At 46.2% G+C, this 12,819-nt stretch overlaps 1 protein-coding gene across 1 annotated transcript in view; it reads left to right on the top strand.

Annotated features, from left to right (window-relative positions):
* The window catches only part of LOC121839353 (voltage-gated potassium channel subunit beta-2-like), a 169,923-nt gene that overhangs the window by 99,368 nt on the left and 57,736 nt on the right, over positions 1-12,819 (top strand). Inside the window, exons 8-9 of the mRNA XM_042297834.1 lie at positions 1,266-1,352; positions 4,125-4,210. Of these exons, the coding sequence (XP_042153768.1) occupies positions 1,266-1,352; positions 4,125-4,210 (173 nt within the window). The remainder of the gene's footprint in view (positions 1-1,265; positions 1,353-4,124; positions 4,211-12,819) is intronic.

Genomic DNA, 12,819 nt, shown 5'->3' with positions numbered 1-12,819 from the left:
ATGTACTGTTAACGTCATAGTGATAATGTAGTGTTAATGTCAAAGTGATGATGTGAAAATGTCATAGTGAAGATATCATAGTGATGATGTCACAGTGATGATGTAGTGTTAATGTCACAGTGATGATGAAGTGAAAATGTCACAGTGATGATGTAGTGTTAATGTCTATGTGATGATGTAGTGTTAATGTCATAGTGATGATGTAGTGAAAATGTCACAGTGATGATGTAGTGAAAATGTCACAGTGATGATGTAGTGAAAATGTCACAGTGATGATGTAGTGAAAATGTCACAGTGATGATGTATTGTTAATGTCACAGTGATGATGTAGTGTTAATATCATAGTGATGATGTATTGTTAATGTCACAGTGATGATGTAGTGTTAATATCATAGTGATGATGTATTGTTAATGTCATAGTGATGATGAAGTGAAAATGTCACAGTGATGATGTCATAGTGATGATGTAGTGTTAATGTCAAGGTGATGATGTAGTGAAAATGTCACAGTGATGATGTAGTGAAAATGTCATAGTGATGATGTAGTGAAAATGTCAAAGTGATGATGTAGTGAAAATGTCACAGTGATGATGTAGTGATAATGTCATAGTGATGATGTCATAGTGATGATGTAGTGTTAATGTCAAAGTGATGATGTAGTGAAGATGTCATAGTGGTGAATCAGTGATAATTTCATAGTGATGATGTCAAAGTGATGATGTAGTGTTAATGTCAATGTGATGATGTAGTGAAAATGTCACAGTGATGATGTCACAGTGATGCTGTAGTGTTAATGTCATAGTGATGATGTAGTGTTAATGTCATAGTGATGATGTAGTGAAAATGTCACAGTGATGATGTAGTGTTAATGTCAATGTGTTGATGTAGTGTTAATGTCACAGTTATGATGTCATAATGATGATGTAGTGTTAATGTCAAAGTGATGATGTAGTGAAAATGTCACAGTGATGATGTCATAGTGATGATGTAGTGTTAATGTCACAGTGATTATGTAGTGAAAATGTCACAGTGATGATATAGTGAAAATGTCATAGTGATGATGTAGTGTTAACGTCAAAGTGATGATGTAGTGATAATGTCACAGTGATGATGTAGTGATAATGTCAGTGTTGTCAGTGATGATGTTGTAGTGATGATGTCATAGCCGTGTTCCAGGTCTGAGGGATCTCTGTCTCATAGTGATGTTAGAGTGATGATTTAATAATGACGTATTGAAGTGATGCTGATGTAATCTCTTTGATCCAGGTCTGAGTGATTCTCTGTCTCGGCTGCAATTGGAGTATGTTGACATCGTCTTTGCAAACCGCACAGACATCAACTCACCTATGGAGGGTAATAACCATAACCATATTTTATTGAACAGATTGGACAGTAGAGATAAGACTGGCAGGACAGTAGAGATAAGACTGACAGGACAGTAGAGATAAGACTGGCAGGACAGTAGAGATAAGACTGACAGGACAGTAGAGGCAAGACTGAAAGGACAGTAGAGATAAGACTGACAGGACAGTAGATATAAGACTGACAGGACAGTAGAGATAAGACTGACAGGACAGTAGAGATAAGACTGGCAGGACAGTAGAGATAAGACTGACAGTAGAGTAGAGATAAGACTGACAGAACAGTAGAGATAAGACTGGCAGGACAGTAGAGATAAGACTGACAGGACAGTAGAGATAAGACTGGCAGGACAATAGAGATAAGACTGGCAGGACAGTAGAGATAAGACTGACAAGACAGTAGAGATAAGACTGGCAGGACAGTAGAGATAAGACTGACAGGACAGTAGAGGCAAGACTGACAGGACAGTAGAGATAAGACTGACAGGACAGTAGAGATAAGACTGACAGGACAGTAGAGAGAAGACTGGCAGGACAGTAGAGATAAGACTGACAGGAGAGTAGAGATAAGACTGACAGAACAGTAGAGATGAGATTGACAGGACAGTAGAGATAAGACTGGCAGGTGGCAGGCCAGTAGAGATAAGACTGGCAGGACAGTAGAGATAAGACTGACAGGACAGTAGAGATAAGACTGGCAGGACAGTAGAGATAAGACTGGCAGTACAGTAGAAACAAGACTGACAGGACAGTAGAGATGAGACTGACAGGACAGCAGAGATGAGACTGACAGGACAGTAGAGATAAGACTGACAGGACAGTAGAGATAAGACTGGCAGGACAGTAGAGATAAGACTGACAGGACAGTAGAGATAAGACTGACAGGACAGTAGAGAGAAGACTGGCAGGACAGTAGAGATAAGACTGACAGGAGAGTAGAGATAAGACTGACAGAACAGTAGAGATGAGATTGACAGGACAGTAGAGATAAGACTGGCAGGTGGCAGGCCAGTAGAGATAAGACTGGCAGGACAGTAGAGATAAGACTGACAGGACAGTAGAGATAAGACTGGCAGGACAGTAGAGATAAGACTGGCAGTACAGTAGAAACAAGACTGACAGGACAGTAGAGATGAGACTGACAGGACAGCAGAGATGAGACTGACAGGACAGTAGAGATAAGACTGGCAGGACAGTAGAGATAAGACTGGCAGGACAGTAGAGATAAGACTGACAAGACAGTAGAGATAAGACTGACAGGACAGTAGAGATAAGACTGACAGGACAGTAGAGAGAAGACTGGCAGGACAGTAGAGATAAGACTGACAGGAGAGTAGAGATAAGACTGACAGAACAGTAGAGATGAGATTGACAGGACAGTAGAGATAAGACTGGCAGGACATTAGAGATAAGACTGACAGGACAGTAGACATAAGACTGGCAGGTGGCAGGCCAGTAGAGATAAGACTGGCAGGACAGTAGAGATAAGACTGACAGGACAGTAGAGATAAGACTGGCAGGACAGTAGAGATAAGACTGGCAGTACAGTAGAAACAAGACTGGCAGGACAGTAGAGATGAGACTGACAGGAGAGCAGAGATGAGACTGACATGACAGTAAGGATAAGACTGGCAGGACAGCAGAGATAAGACTGACAAGACAGTAGAGATAAGACTTGCAGGACAGTAGAGATAAGACTGGCAGGGCAGTAGAAACAAGACTGGCAGGACAGTAGAGATAAGACTGACAGGAGAGTAGAGAAGATACTGACAGGGCAGTAGAGACGAGACTGACAGAACAGTAGAGACAAGACTGACAGGACAATAGAAACGAGAGCAGAGACAAGACTGCCAAGACAGTAGAGACAAGACTGCCAAGACAGTAGAGACGAGACTGCCAGGACAGTAGAGAAGAGACTGACAGGGCAGTAGAGACGAGACTGACAGGACAGCAGAGACGAGACTGACAGGTCAGTAGAGACGAGACTGACAGGACAGCAGAGACGAGACTGACAGGACAGTAGAGACGAGACTGACAGGACAGTAGAGACGGGACTGACAGAACAGTAGAAACAAGACTGGCAGGACAGTAGAGATAAGACTGACAGGAGCGTAGAGAAGATACTGACAGGGCAGTAGAGACGAGACTGACAGAACAGTAGAGACAAGACTGACAGGACAATAGAAACGAGAGCAGAGACAAGACTGCCAAGACAGTAGAGACAAGACTGCCAAGACAGTAGAGACGAGACTGCCAGGACAGTAGAGAAGAGACTGACAGGGCAGTAGAGACGAGACTGACAGGACAGCAGAGACGAGACTGACAAGTCAGTAGAGACGAGACTGACAGGACAGCAGAGACGAGACTGACAGGACAGCAGAGACGAGACTGACAGGACAGTAGAGACGGGACTGACAGAACAGTATAGACAAGGCTGACAGGACAGTAGAGACGAGACGAGACTGACAGAACAGTATAGACAAGACTGAAAGGGCAGTAGAGACTGACAGAACAGTGGAGATTAGTTTGGGTGGTCTAACCCTGTGTGTTGTTGTAGAGGTTGTGAGGTCTAACCCTGTGTGTGTTGTAGAGGATGTGAGGTCTTACCCTGTGTGTGTTGTAGAGGATGTGAGGTCTAACTGCGTGTGTGTGTGTGTGTGTGTGTGTGTGTGTGTGTGTGTGTGTGTGTGTGTGTGTGTGTGTGTGTGTGTGTGTGTGTGTGTGTGTGTGTGTGTGTGTGTGTGTGTGTGTGTGTGTGTTGTAGAGGTGGTGAGGGCGATGACGTTTGTGATCAACCATGGCATGGCCATGTACTGGGGCACGTCACGATGGAGCGCAATGGAGATCATGGTGAGGATAACCTTTAACCCCTAATCCCTTCACCATCTAACCTGACTTTAGTCCTAACCCTAACCCATCCCATTGTTTCAGATTGTGGGAGTGAATCATGTAATGTGGCAGAGTATATTGACTCCTTTCTCAACCCCTTATCTCAGAAGCACCCCAGCTATGTAAAGGATGCCTATTGCATTTGTTTATAAAAATGGAGTTCTGGAGCAATGCTATTCTCGATTGATGTAGACTCGCTATACACTAATATCGACACTCAACTAGGACTTCGGACAGTTTCCAAAAATACAAGGATACAAATAGATCAGATGAGGCCATCCCTTCTCTCTTAAAACTTGGACTAATGCGTAATGACTTTGAATTTGATTCTAAACACTACCTACAAATGTCATTTACATGGCAGATTGGAAGCAGACGGTCTTCCCCAAGCGCAAAAACCTCCATCCATATATATGCGTTATTTGTATGATATCTTTGGGGTTTGGTGCTTCTACACCTGCATTGCTTGCTGTTTGGGGTTTTAGGCTGGGTTTCTGTACAGCACTTTGAGATATCAGCTGATGTACGAAGGGCTATATAAATAAATTTGATTTGATTTTGATTTGGTGCCAAGCGGTGGGGGAGTTTGTAAACTTTATAAATACACTGCTCAAAAAAATAAAGGGAACACTTAAACAACACAATGTAACTCCAAGTCAATCACACTTCTGTGAAATCAAACTGTCCACTTAGGAAGCAACACTGATTGACAATAAATGTCACATGCTGTTGTGCAAATGGAATAGACAACAGGTAGAAGTTATAGGCAATTAGCAAGACACCCCCAATAAAGGATTGGTTCTGCAGGTGGGGACCACAGACCACTTATCAGTTCCTATGCTTCCTGGCTGATGTTTTGGTCACTTTTGAATGCTGGTGGTGCTTTCACTCTAGTGGTAGCATGAGACGGAGTCTACAACCCACACAAGTGGCTCAGGTAGTGCAGCTCATCCAGGATGGCACATCAATACGAGCTGTGGCAAGAAGGTTTGCTGTGTCTGTCAGCGTAGTGTCCAGAGCATGGAGGCGCTACCAGGAGACAGGCCAGTACATCAGGAGACGTGGAGGAGGCCGTAGGAGGGCAACAACACAGCAGCAGGACTGCTACCTCCGCCTTTGTGCAAGGAGGAGCACTGCCAGAGCGCTGCAAAATGACCTCCAGCAGGCCACATATGTGCATGTGTCTGCTCAAACGGTCAGAAACAGACTCCATGAGGGTGGTATGAGGGCCCGACGTCCACAGTTGGGGGTTGTGCTTACAGCCCAACACCATGCAGGACGTTTGGTATTTGCCAGAGAACACCAAGATTGTCAAATTCGCCACTGGCGTCCTGTGCTCTTCACAGATGAAAGCAGGTTCACACTGAGCACGTGACAGACGTGACCGAGTCTGGAGACGCCGTGGAGAACGTTCTGCTGCCTGCAACATCCTCCAGCATGACCGGTTTGGCGGTGGGTCAGTCATGGTGTGGGGTGGCATTTCTTTGGGGGGCCGCATAGCCCTTCATGTGCTCGCCAGAGGTAGCCTGACTGCATATTAGGTACCGAGATGAGATCCTCAGACCCCTTGTGAGACCATATGCTGGTGCGGTTGGCCCTGGGTTTCTCCTAATGCAAGACAATGCTAGACCTCATGTGGCTGGAGTGTGTCAGCAGTTCCTGCAAGAGGAAGGCATTGATGCTATGGACTGACCCGCCCGTTCCCCAGACCTGAAGAGCACATCTGGGACATCATGTCTCGCTCCATCCACCAACGCCACGTTGCCAACGCCACGTTGCACCACAGACTGTCCAGGAGTTGGCGGATGCTTTAGTCCAGGTCTGGGAGGAGATCCCTCAGGAGACCATCCGCCACCTCATCAGGAGCATGCCCAGGCGTTGTAGGGAGGTCATACAGGCACGTGGAGGCCACACACACTACTGAGCCTCATTTTGACTTGTTTTAAGGACATTACATCAAAGTTGGATCAGCCTGTAGTGTGGTTTTCCACTTTAATTTTGAGTGTGACTCCAAATTCAGACCTCCATGGGTTGATCAATTTGATTTCCATTGATAATTTGTGTGTGATTTTGTTGTCAGCACATTATTTTTTTATGTTGTCACACACTATTTGCGCCTTACGGATTGTAGATGGATGTTCACAAATCTAAATGTGTATTTGAACCCAAAAATTGTTGAATTCAAGAAGTTTAAGCTGCCTATCAATCATTGTTTTTGAAACCAGTGGACAGCCAGTGAAAAATGCGCTCTTGCAACAGCTAATTAGTCTGGATCCCAGACGGTAGAATAAAATTGGGGCTTTTATTGCTCAATCTAATTCATTCTGATTATTTTTTAATCCATCGGCCTAATGGACACATGCTCAAACTCGTACACTTTTAATAGACTTAAAGGGGCAATCATCAAATCAAATCTAATGTATTTATATAGCCCTTCGTACATCAGCTGATATCTCAAAGTGCTGTACAAGGTTTCAGGCTTTTAACTGGTATAACGAATAAGAAATATGAGTTTTAGTACAATGACACAATCATTAAATCATCAAATATCCATCATTTTTAAGATTATTTATTTGAATTGCGGAAGATGTCCCGCTAGCGGGACGCCTATCCCACAGAGGATTTATTCATTTTAAATTAGAAGAAGACACATTGAATGACATCTCTTACAGATTTACATAGCTGGCCATGTATGGATGTTTCATTTCACTTTATGGGTTAGTTATGTAGGCTTCTTCAAACCCATCGCTTTCTACTGTGTATAATAATACTATTAAATGATATATTTACATTTAAAACCAAAGTCTATCAGAATTACAGTCACCTTGATCTTCAAGAATAGGACTTGGAAATATGGAAGTATAGATTATAGATTATAGATAGAAGTATAGATCAGCCAAATTATTTTACCTGAGCTTAACGCTAAAGCTAAGGACTTATTAGCCAGACCTACTCTGTTGTTTATGGTTTTGTTGTCATGGAAGACTGATTGGGCTCATTAATTCGAGTTGAAAAATAAATTCATGGAATGGGGCGGCAGGTAGCCTAGTGGTTAGAGTGTAGGGGCCGCAGGTAGCCTAGTGGTTAGAGTGTAGGGGTGGCAGGTAGCCTAGAGGTTAGAGTGTAGGGGCGGCAGGTAGCCTAGTGGTTAGAGTGTAGGGGTGGCAGGTAGCCTAGTGGTTAGAGCATTGAGCAAGTAGCCAAAAGGTTGCTGAATCAAATGCCCAAGCTGACAAGGTAAAAATGTGTTGTTCTGCCCCTGAACAAGGCAAACACGTTAAGAGGAAAGTAATCTAAAAGTAATGAAATATAATCAGATGACGTTACTGAGTTTGGGGAATCCAAAAGTTACGTTATTAAGCGGTAATGATGCACCTGGAGCGTGGGAAACCTCCTAGCCAGTCGAATGAGTAAAGAGGTAAAGGGGGGAACCTCCTAGCCAGTCCAATGAGTAAAGAGGTAATGATGCACCTGGAGCGTGGGAAACCTCCTAGCCAGTCCAATGAGTAAGAGGTAAAGGGGGGAACCTCCTAGCCAGTCCAATGAGTAAAGAGGTAATGATGCACCTGGAGCGTGGGAAACCTCCTAGCCAGTCCAATGAGTAAAGAGGTAAAGAGTAACCTAGAGTGTGGAGAAACTCCTAGCCAGTCCAATGAGTAAAGAGGTAACGAGTGACCTGGAGCGTGGGGAACCTCCTAGCCAGTACCGTGACTAATGAGGAATCTGGAGCGTGGGAAACCTCCTAGCCAGTCCAATGAGTAAAGAGGGACCTGGAGTTTAGGAAACATCCTAGTCAGTCCAATGAGTAAAGAGGTAAAGAGTGACCTGGAGCGTGGAGAACCTCCTAGCCAGTCCAATGAGTAAAGAGGTAATGATGCACCTGGAGCATGGGGAACCTTCTAGCCAGTCCAATGAGTAAAGAGGCACCTGGAGTGTAGGAAACCTCCTAGTCAGTCCAATGAGTAACGAGGGACCTGGAGCTTGGGGAACCTCCTCGTCAGTCCAATGAGTAAAGAGGTAAAGGGGTAACCTCCTAGCCAGGCCAATGCGTAAAGAGGTAATGATGCACCTGGAGCATGGGGAACCTTCTAGCCAGTCCAATGAGTAAAGAGGGACCTGGAGTGTAGGAAACCTCCTCGTCAGTCCAATGACTAAAGAGGTACCTGGAGCATGGGGAAGCTCCTAGCCAGTCCAATGAGTAAAGAGGTAACGAGTGACCTGGAGTGTGGAGAAACTCCTAGCCAGTCCAGTGAGTAAAGAGGTAACGAGTGACCTGGAGCGTGGGGAACCTCCTAGCCAGTCCAGTGAGTAATGACGGATCTGGAGCGTGGGGAACTTCCTAGCCAGTCCAGTGAGTAATGACGGATCTGGAGCTTGGGGAACCTCCCAGCCAGTCCAATGAGTAAAGAGGTAAAGGTTAACCTGGAGCCTGGCCAATCCAATGTGTAAAGAGTAACCTGGAGAGTGGGAAACCTCCTAGCCAGTCCAATGAGTAAAGAGGTAAAGGGGGCAACCTCCTAGCCAGTCCAATGAGTAAAGAGGTAATGATGCACCTGGAGCGTGGGAAACCTCCTAGCCAGTCCAATGAGTAAAGAGGGACCTGGAGTTTAGGAAACATCCTAGTCAGTCCAATGAGTAAAGAGGTAAAGAGTGACCTGGAGCGTGGAGAACCTCCTAGCCAGTCCAATGAGTAAAGAGGTAATGATGCACCTGGAGCATGGGGAACCTTCTAGCCAGTCCAATGAGTAAAGAGGAACCTGGAGTGTAGGAAACCTCCTAGTCAATCCAATGAGTAACGAGGGACCTGGAGCTTGGGGAACCTCCTAGTCAGTCCAATGAGTAAAGAGGTAAAGGGGGTAACCTCCTAGCCAGGCCAATGCGTAAAGAGGTAATGATGCACCTGGAGCATGGGGAACCTTCTAGCCAGTCCAATGAGTAAAGAGGGACCTGGAGTGTAGGAAACCTCCTAGTCAGTCCAATGACTAAAGAGGTACCTGGAGCATGGGGAAGCTCCTAGCCAGTCCAACGAGTAAAGAGGTAACGAGTGACCTGGAGTGTGGAGAACCTCCTAGCCAGTCCAATGGGTAAAGAGGTAACGAGTGACCTGGAGCATGGGGAACCTCCTAGCCAGTCCAATGAGTAAAGAGGTAAAGGGGGTAACCTCCTAGCCAGGCCAATGCGTAAAGAGGTAATGATGCACCTGGAGCATGGGGAACCTTCTAGCCAGTCCAATGAGTAAAGAGGGACCTGGAGTGTAGGAAACCTCCTCGTCAGTCCAATGACTAAAGAGGTACCTGGAGCATGGGGAAGCTCCTAGCCAGTCCAATGAGTAAAGAGGTAACGAGTGACCTGGAGTGTGGAGAACCTCCTAGCCAGTCCAGTGAGTAAAGAGGTAACGAGTGACCTGGAGCGTGGGGAACCTCCTAGCCAGTCCAGTGAGTAATGACGGATCTGGAGCGTGGGGAACTTCCTAGCCAGTCCAGTGAGTAATGACGGATCTGGAGCTTGGGAACCTCCCAGCCAGTCCAATGAGTAAAGAGGTAAAGGTTCAAATCAAATCAAATTTTATTTGTCACATACACATGGTTAGCAGATGTTAATGCGAGTGTAGCGAAATGCTTGTGCTTCTAGTTCCGACAATGCAGTAATAACGAGCAAGTAATCTAACTAACAATTCCAAAAAAAAAAAACTACTGTCTTATACACAGTGTAAGGGGATAAAGAATATGTACATAAGGATATATGAATGAGTGATGGTACAGAGCAGCATAGGCAAGATACAGTAGATGATATCGAGTACAGTATATACATATGAGATAAGTATGTAAACCAAGTGGCATAGTTAAAGTGGCTAGTGATACATGTATTACATAAGGATGCAGTCGATGATATAGAGTACAGTATCAACGTATGCATATGAGATGAACAATGTAGGGTAAGTAACATTATATAAGGTAGCATTGTTTAAAGTGGCTAGTGATATATTTACATAATTTCCCATCAATTCCCATGATTAAAGTGGCTGGAGTAGAGTCAGTGTCATTGACAGTGTGTTGGCAGTAGCCACTCAATGTTAGTGGTGGCTGTTTAACAGTCTGATGGCCTTGAGATAGAAGCTGTTTTTCAGTCTCTCGGTCCCAGCTTTGATGCACCTGTACTGACCTCGCCTTCTGGATGACAGCGGGGTGAACAGGCAGTGGCTCGGGTGGTTGATGTCCTTGATGATCTTTATGGCCTTCCTGTAGCATCGGGTGGTGTAGGTGTCCTGGAGGGCAGGTAGTTTGCCCCGGTGATGCGTTGTGCAGACCTCACTACCCTCTGGAGAGCCTTACGGTTGAGGGCGGTGCAGTTGCCATACCAGGCGGTGATACAGCCCGCCAGGATGCTCTCGATTGTGCATCTGTAGAAGTTTGTGAGTGCTTTTGGTGACAAGCCGAATTTCTTCAGCCTCCTGAGGTTGAAGAGGCGCTGCTGCGCCTTCCTCACGATGCTGTCTGTGTGAGTGGACCAATTCAGTTTGTCTGTGATGTGTATGCCGAGGAACTTAAAACTTGCTACCCTCTCCACTACTGTTCCATCGATGTGGATGGGGGTGTTCCCTCTGCTGTTTCCTGAAGTCCACAATCATCTCCTTAGTTTTGTTGACGTTGAGTGTGAGGTTATTTTCCTGACACCACACTCCGAGGGCCCTCACCTCCTCCCTGTAGGCCGTCTCGTCGTTGTTGGTAATCAAGCCTACCACTGTTGTGTCGTCCGCAAACTTGATGATTGAGTTGGAGGCGTGCGTGGCCACGCAGTCGTGGGTGAACAGGGAGTACAGGAGGGGGCTCAGAACGCACCCTTGTGGGGCCCCAGTGTTGAGGATCAGCGGGGAGGAGATGTTGTTGCCTACCCTCACCACCTGGGGGCGGCCCGTCAGGAAGTCCAGTACCCAGTTGCACAGGGCGGGGTCGAGACCCAGGGTCTCGAGCTTGATGACGAGCTTGGAGGGTACTATGGTGTTGAATGCCGAGCTGTAGTCGATGAACAGCATTCTCACATAGGTATTCCTCTTGTCCAGATGGGTTAGGGCAGTGTGCAGTGTGGTTGAGATTGCATCGTCTGTGGACATATTTGGGCGGTAAGCAAATTGGAGTGGGTCAAGGGTGTCAGGTAGGGTGGAGGTGATATGGTCCTTGACTAGTCTCTCAAAGCACTTCATGATGACGGATGTGAGTGCTACGGGGCGGTAGTCGTTTAGCTCAGTTACCTTAGCTTTCTTGGGAACAGGAACAATGGTGGCCCTCTTGAAGCATGTGGGAACAGCAGACTGGTATAGGGATTGGTTGAATATGTCCGTAAACACACCGGCCAGCTGGTCTGCGCATGCTCTGAGGGCGCGGCTGGGGATGCCGTCTGGGCCTGCAGCCTTGCGAGGGTTAACACGTTTAAATGTCTTACTCACTTCGGCTGCAGTGAAGGAGAGACCGCATGATTCCGTTGCAGGCCGTGTCAGTGGCACTGTATTGTCCTCAAAGCGGGCAAAAAAGTTATTTAGTCTGCCTGGGAGCAAGACATCCTTGTCCGTGACTGGGCTGGGTTTCTTCCTGTAGTCCGTGATTGACTGTAGACCCTGCCACATACCTCTTGTGTCTGAGCCGTTGAATTGAGATTCTACTTTGTCTCTGTACTGGCGCTTAGCTTGTTTGATAGCCTTGCGGAGGGAATAGCTGCACTGTTTGTATTCAGTCATGTTACCAGACACCTTGCCCTGATTAAAAGCAGTGGTTCGTGCCTTCAGTTTCACACGAATGCTGCCATCAATCCACGGTTTCTGGTTAGGGAATGTTTTAATCGTTGCTATGGGAACGACATCTTCAACGCACGTTCTAATGAACTCGCACACCGTATCAGCGTATTCGTCAATGTTGTTGTCTGACGCAATACGAAACATCTCCCAGTCCACGTGATGGAAGCAGTCTTGGAGTGTGGAGTCAGCTTGGTCGGACCAGCGTTGGACAGACCTCAGCGTGGGAGCTTCTTGTTTTAGTTTCTGTCTGTAGGCAGGGATCAACAAAATGGAGTCGTGGTCAGCTTTTCCGAAAGGGGGGCGGGCAGGGCCTTATATGCGTCGCGGAAGTTAGAGTAACAATGATCCAGGGTCTTTCCACCCCTGGTTGCGCAATCAATATGCTGATAAAATTTAGGGAGTCTTGTTTTCAGATTAGCCTTGTTAAAATCCCCAGCTACAATGAATGCAGCCTCCGGATAAATCGTTTCCAGTTTGCAGAGAGTTAAATAAAGTTCGTTCAGAGCCATCGATGTGTCTGCTTGGGGGGGATATATACGGCTGTGATTATAATCGAAGAGAATTCTCTTGGTAGATAATGCGGTCTACATTTGATTGTGAGGAATTCTAAATCAGGTGAACAGAAGGATTTGAGTTCCTGTATGTTTCCTTCATCACACCATGTCACGTTGGCCATAAGGCATACGCCCCCGCCCGTCTTCTTACCAGAGAGATGTTTGTTTCTGTCGGCGCGATGCGTGGAGAAACCCGCTGGCTGCACCGCTTCGGATTGCGTCTCTCC

Source organism: Oncorhynchus tshawytscha, linkage group LG15 (assembly GCF_018296145.1).
Source record: "Oncorhynchus tshawytscha isolate Ot180627B linkage group LG15, Otsh_v2.0, whole genome shotgun sequence".
NCBI classification, from domain to species: Eukaryota; Metazoa; Chordata; class Actinopteri; order Salmoniformes; family Salmonidae; genus Oncorhynchus; species Oncorhynchus tshawytscha.
Note: the sequence above shows the minus strand (reverse complement) of the source record. Positions and strands in the feature narration are given on the sequence as shown.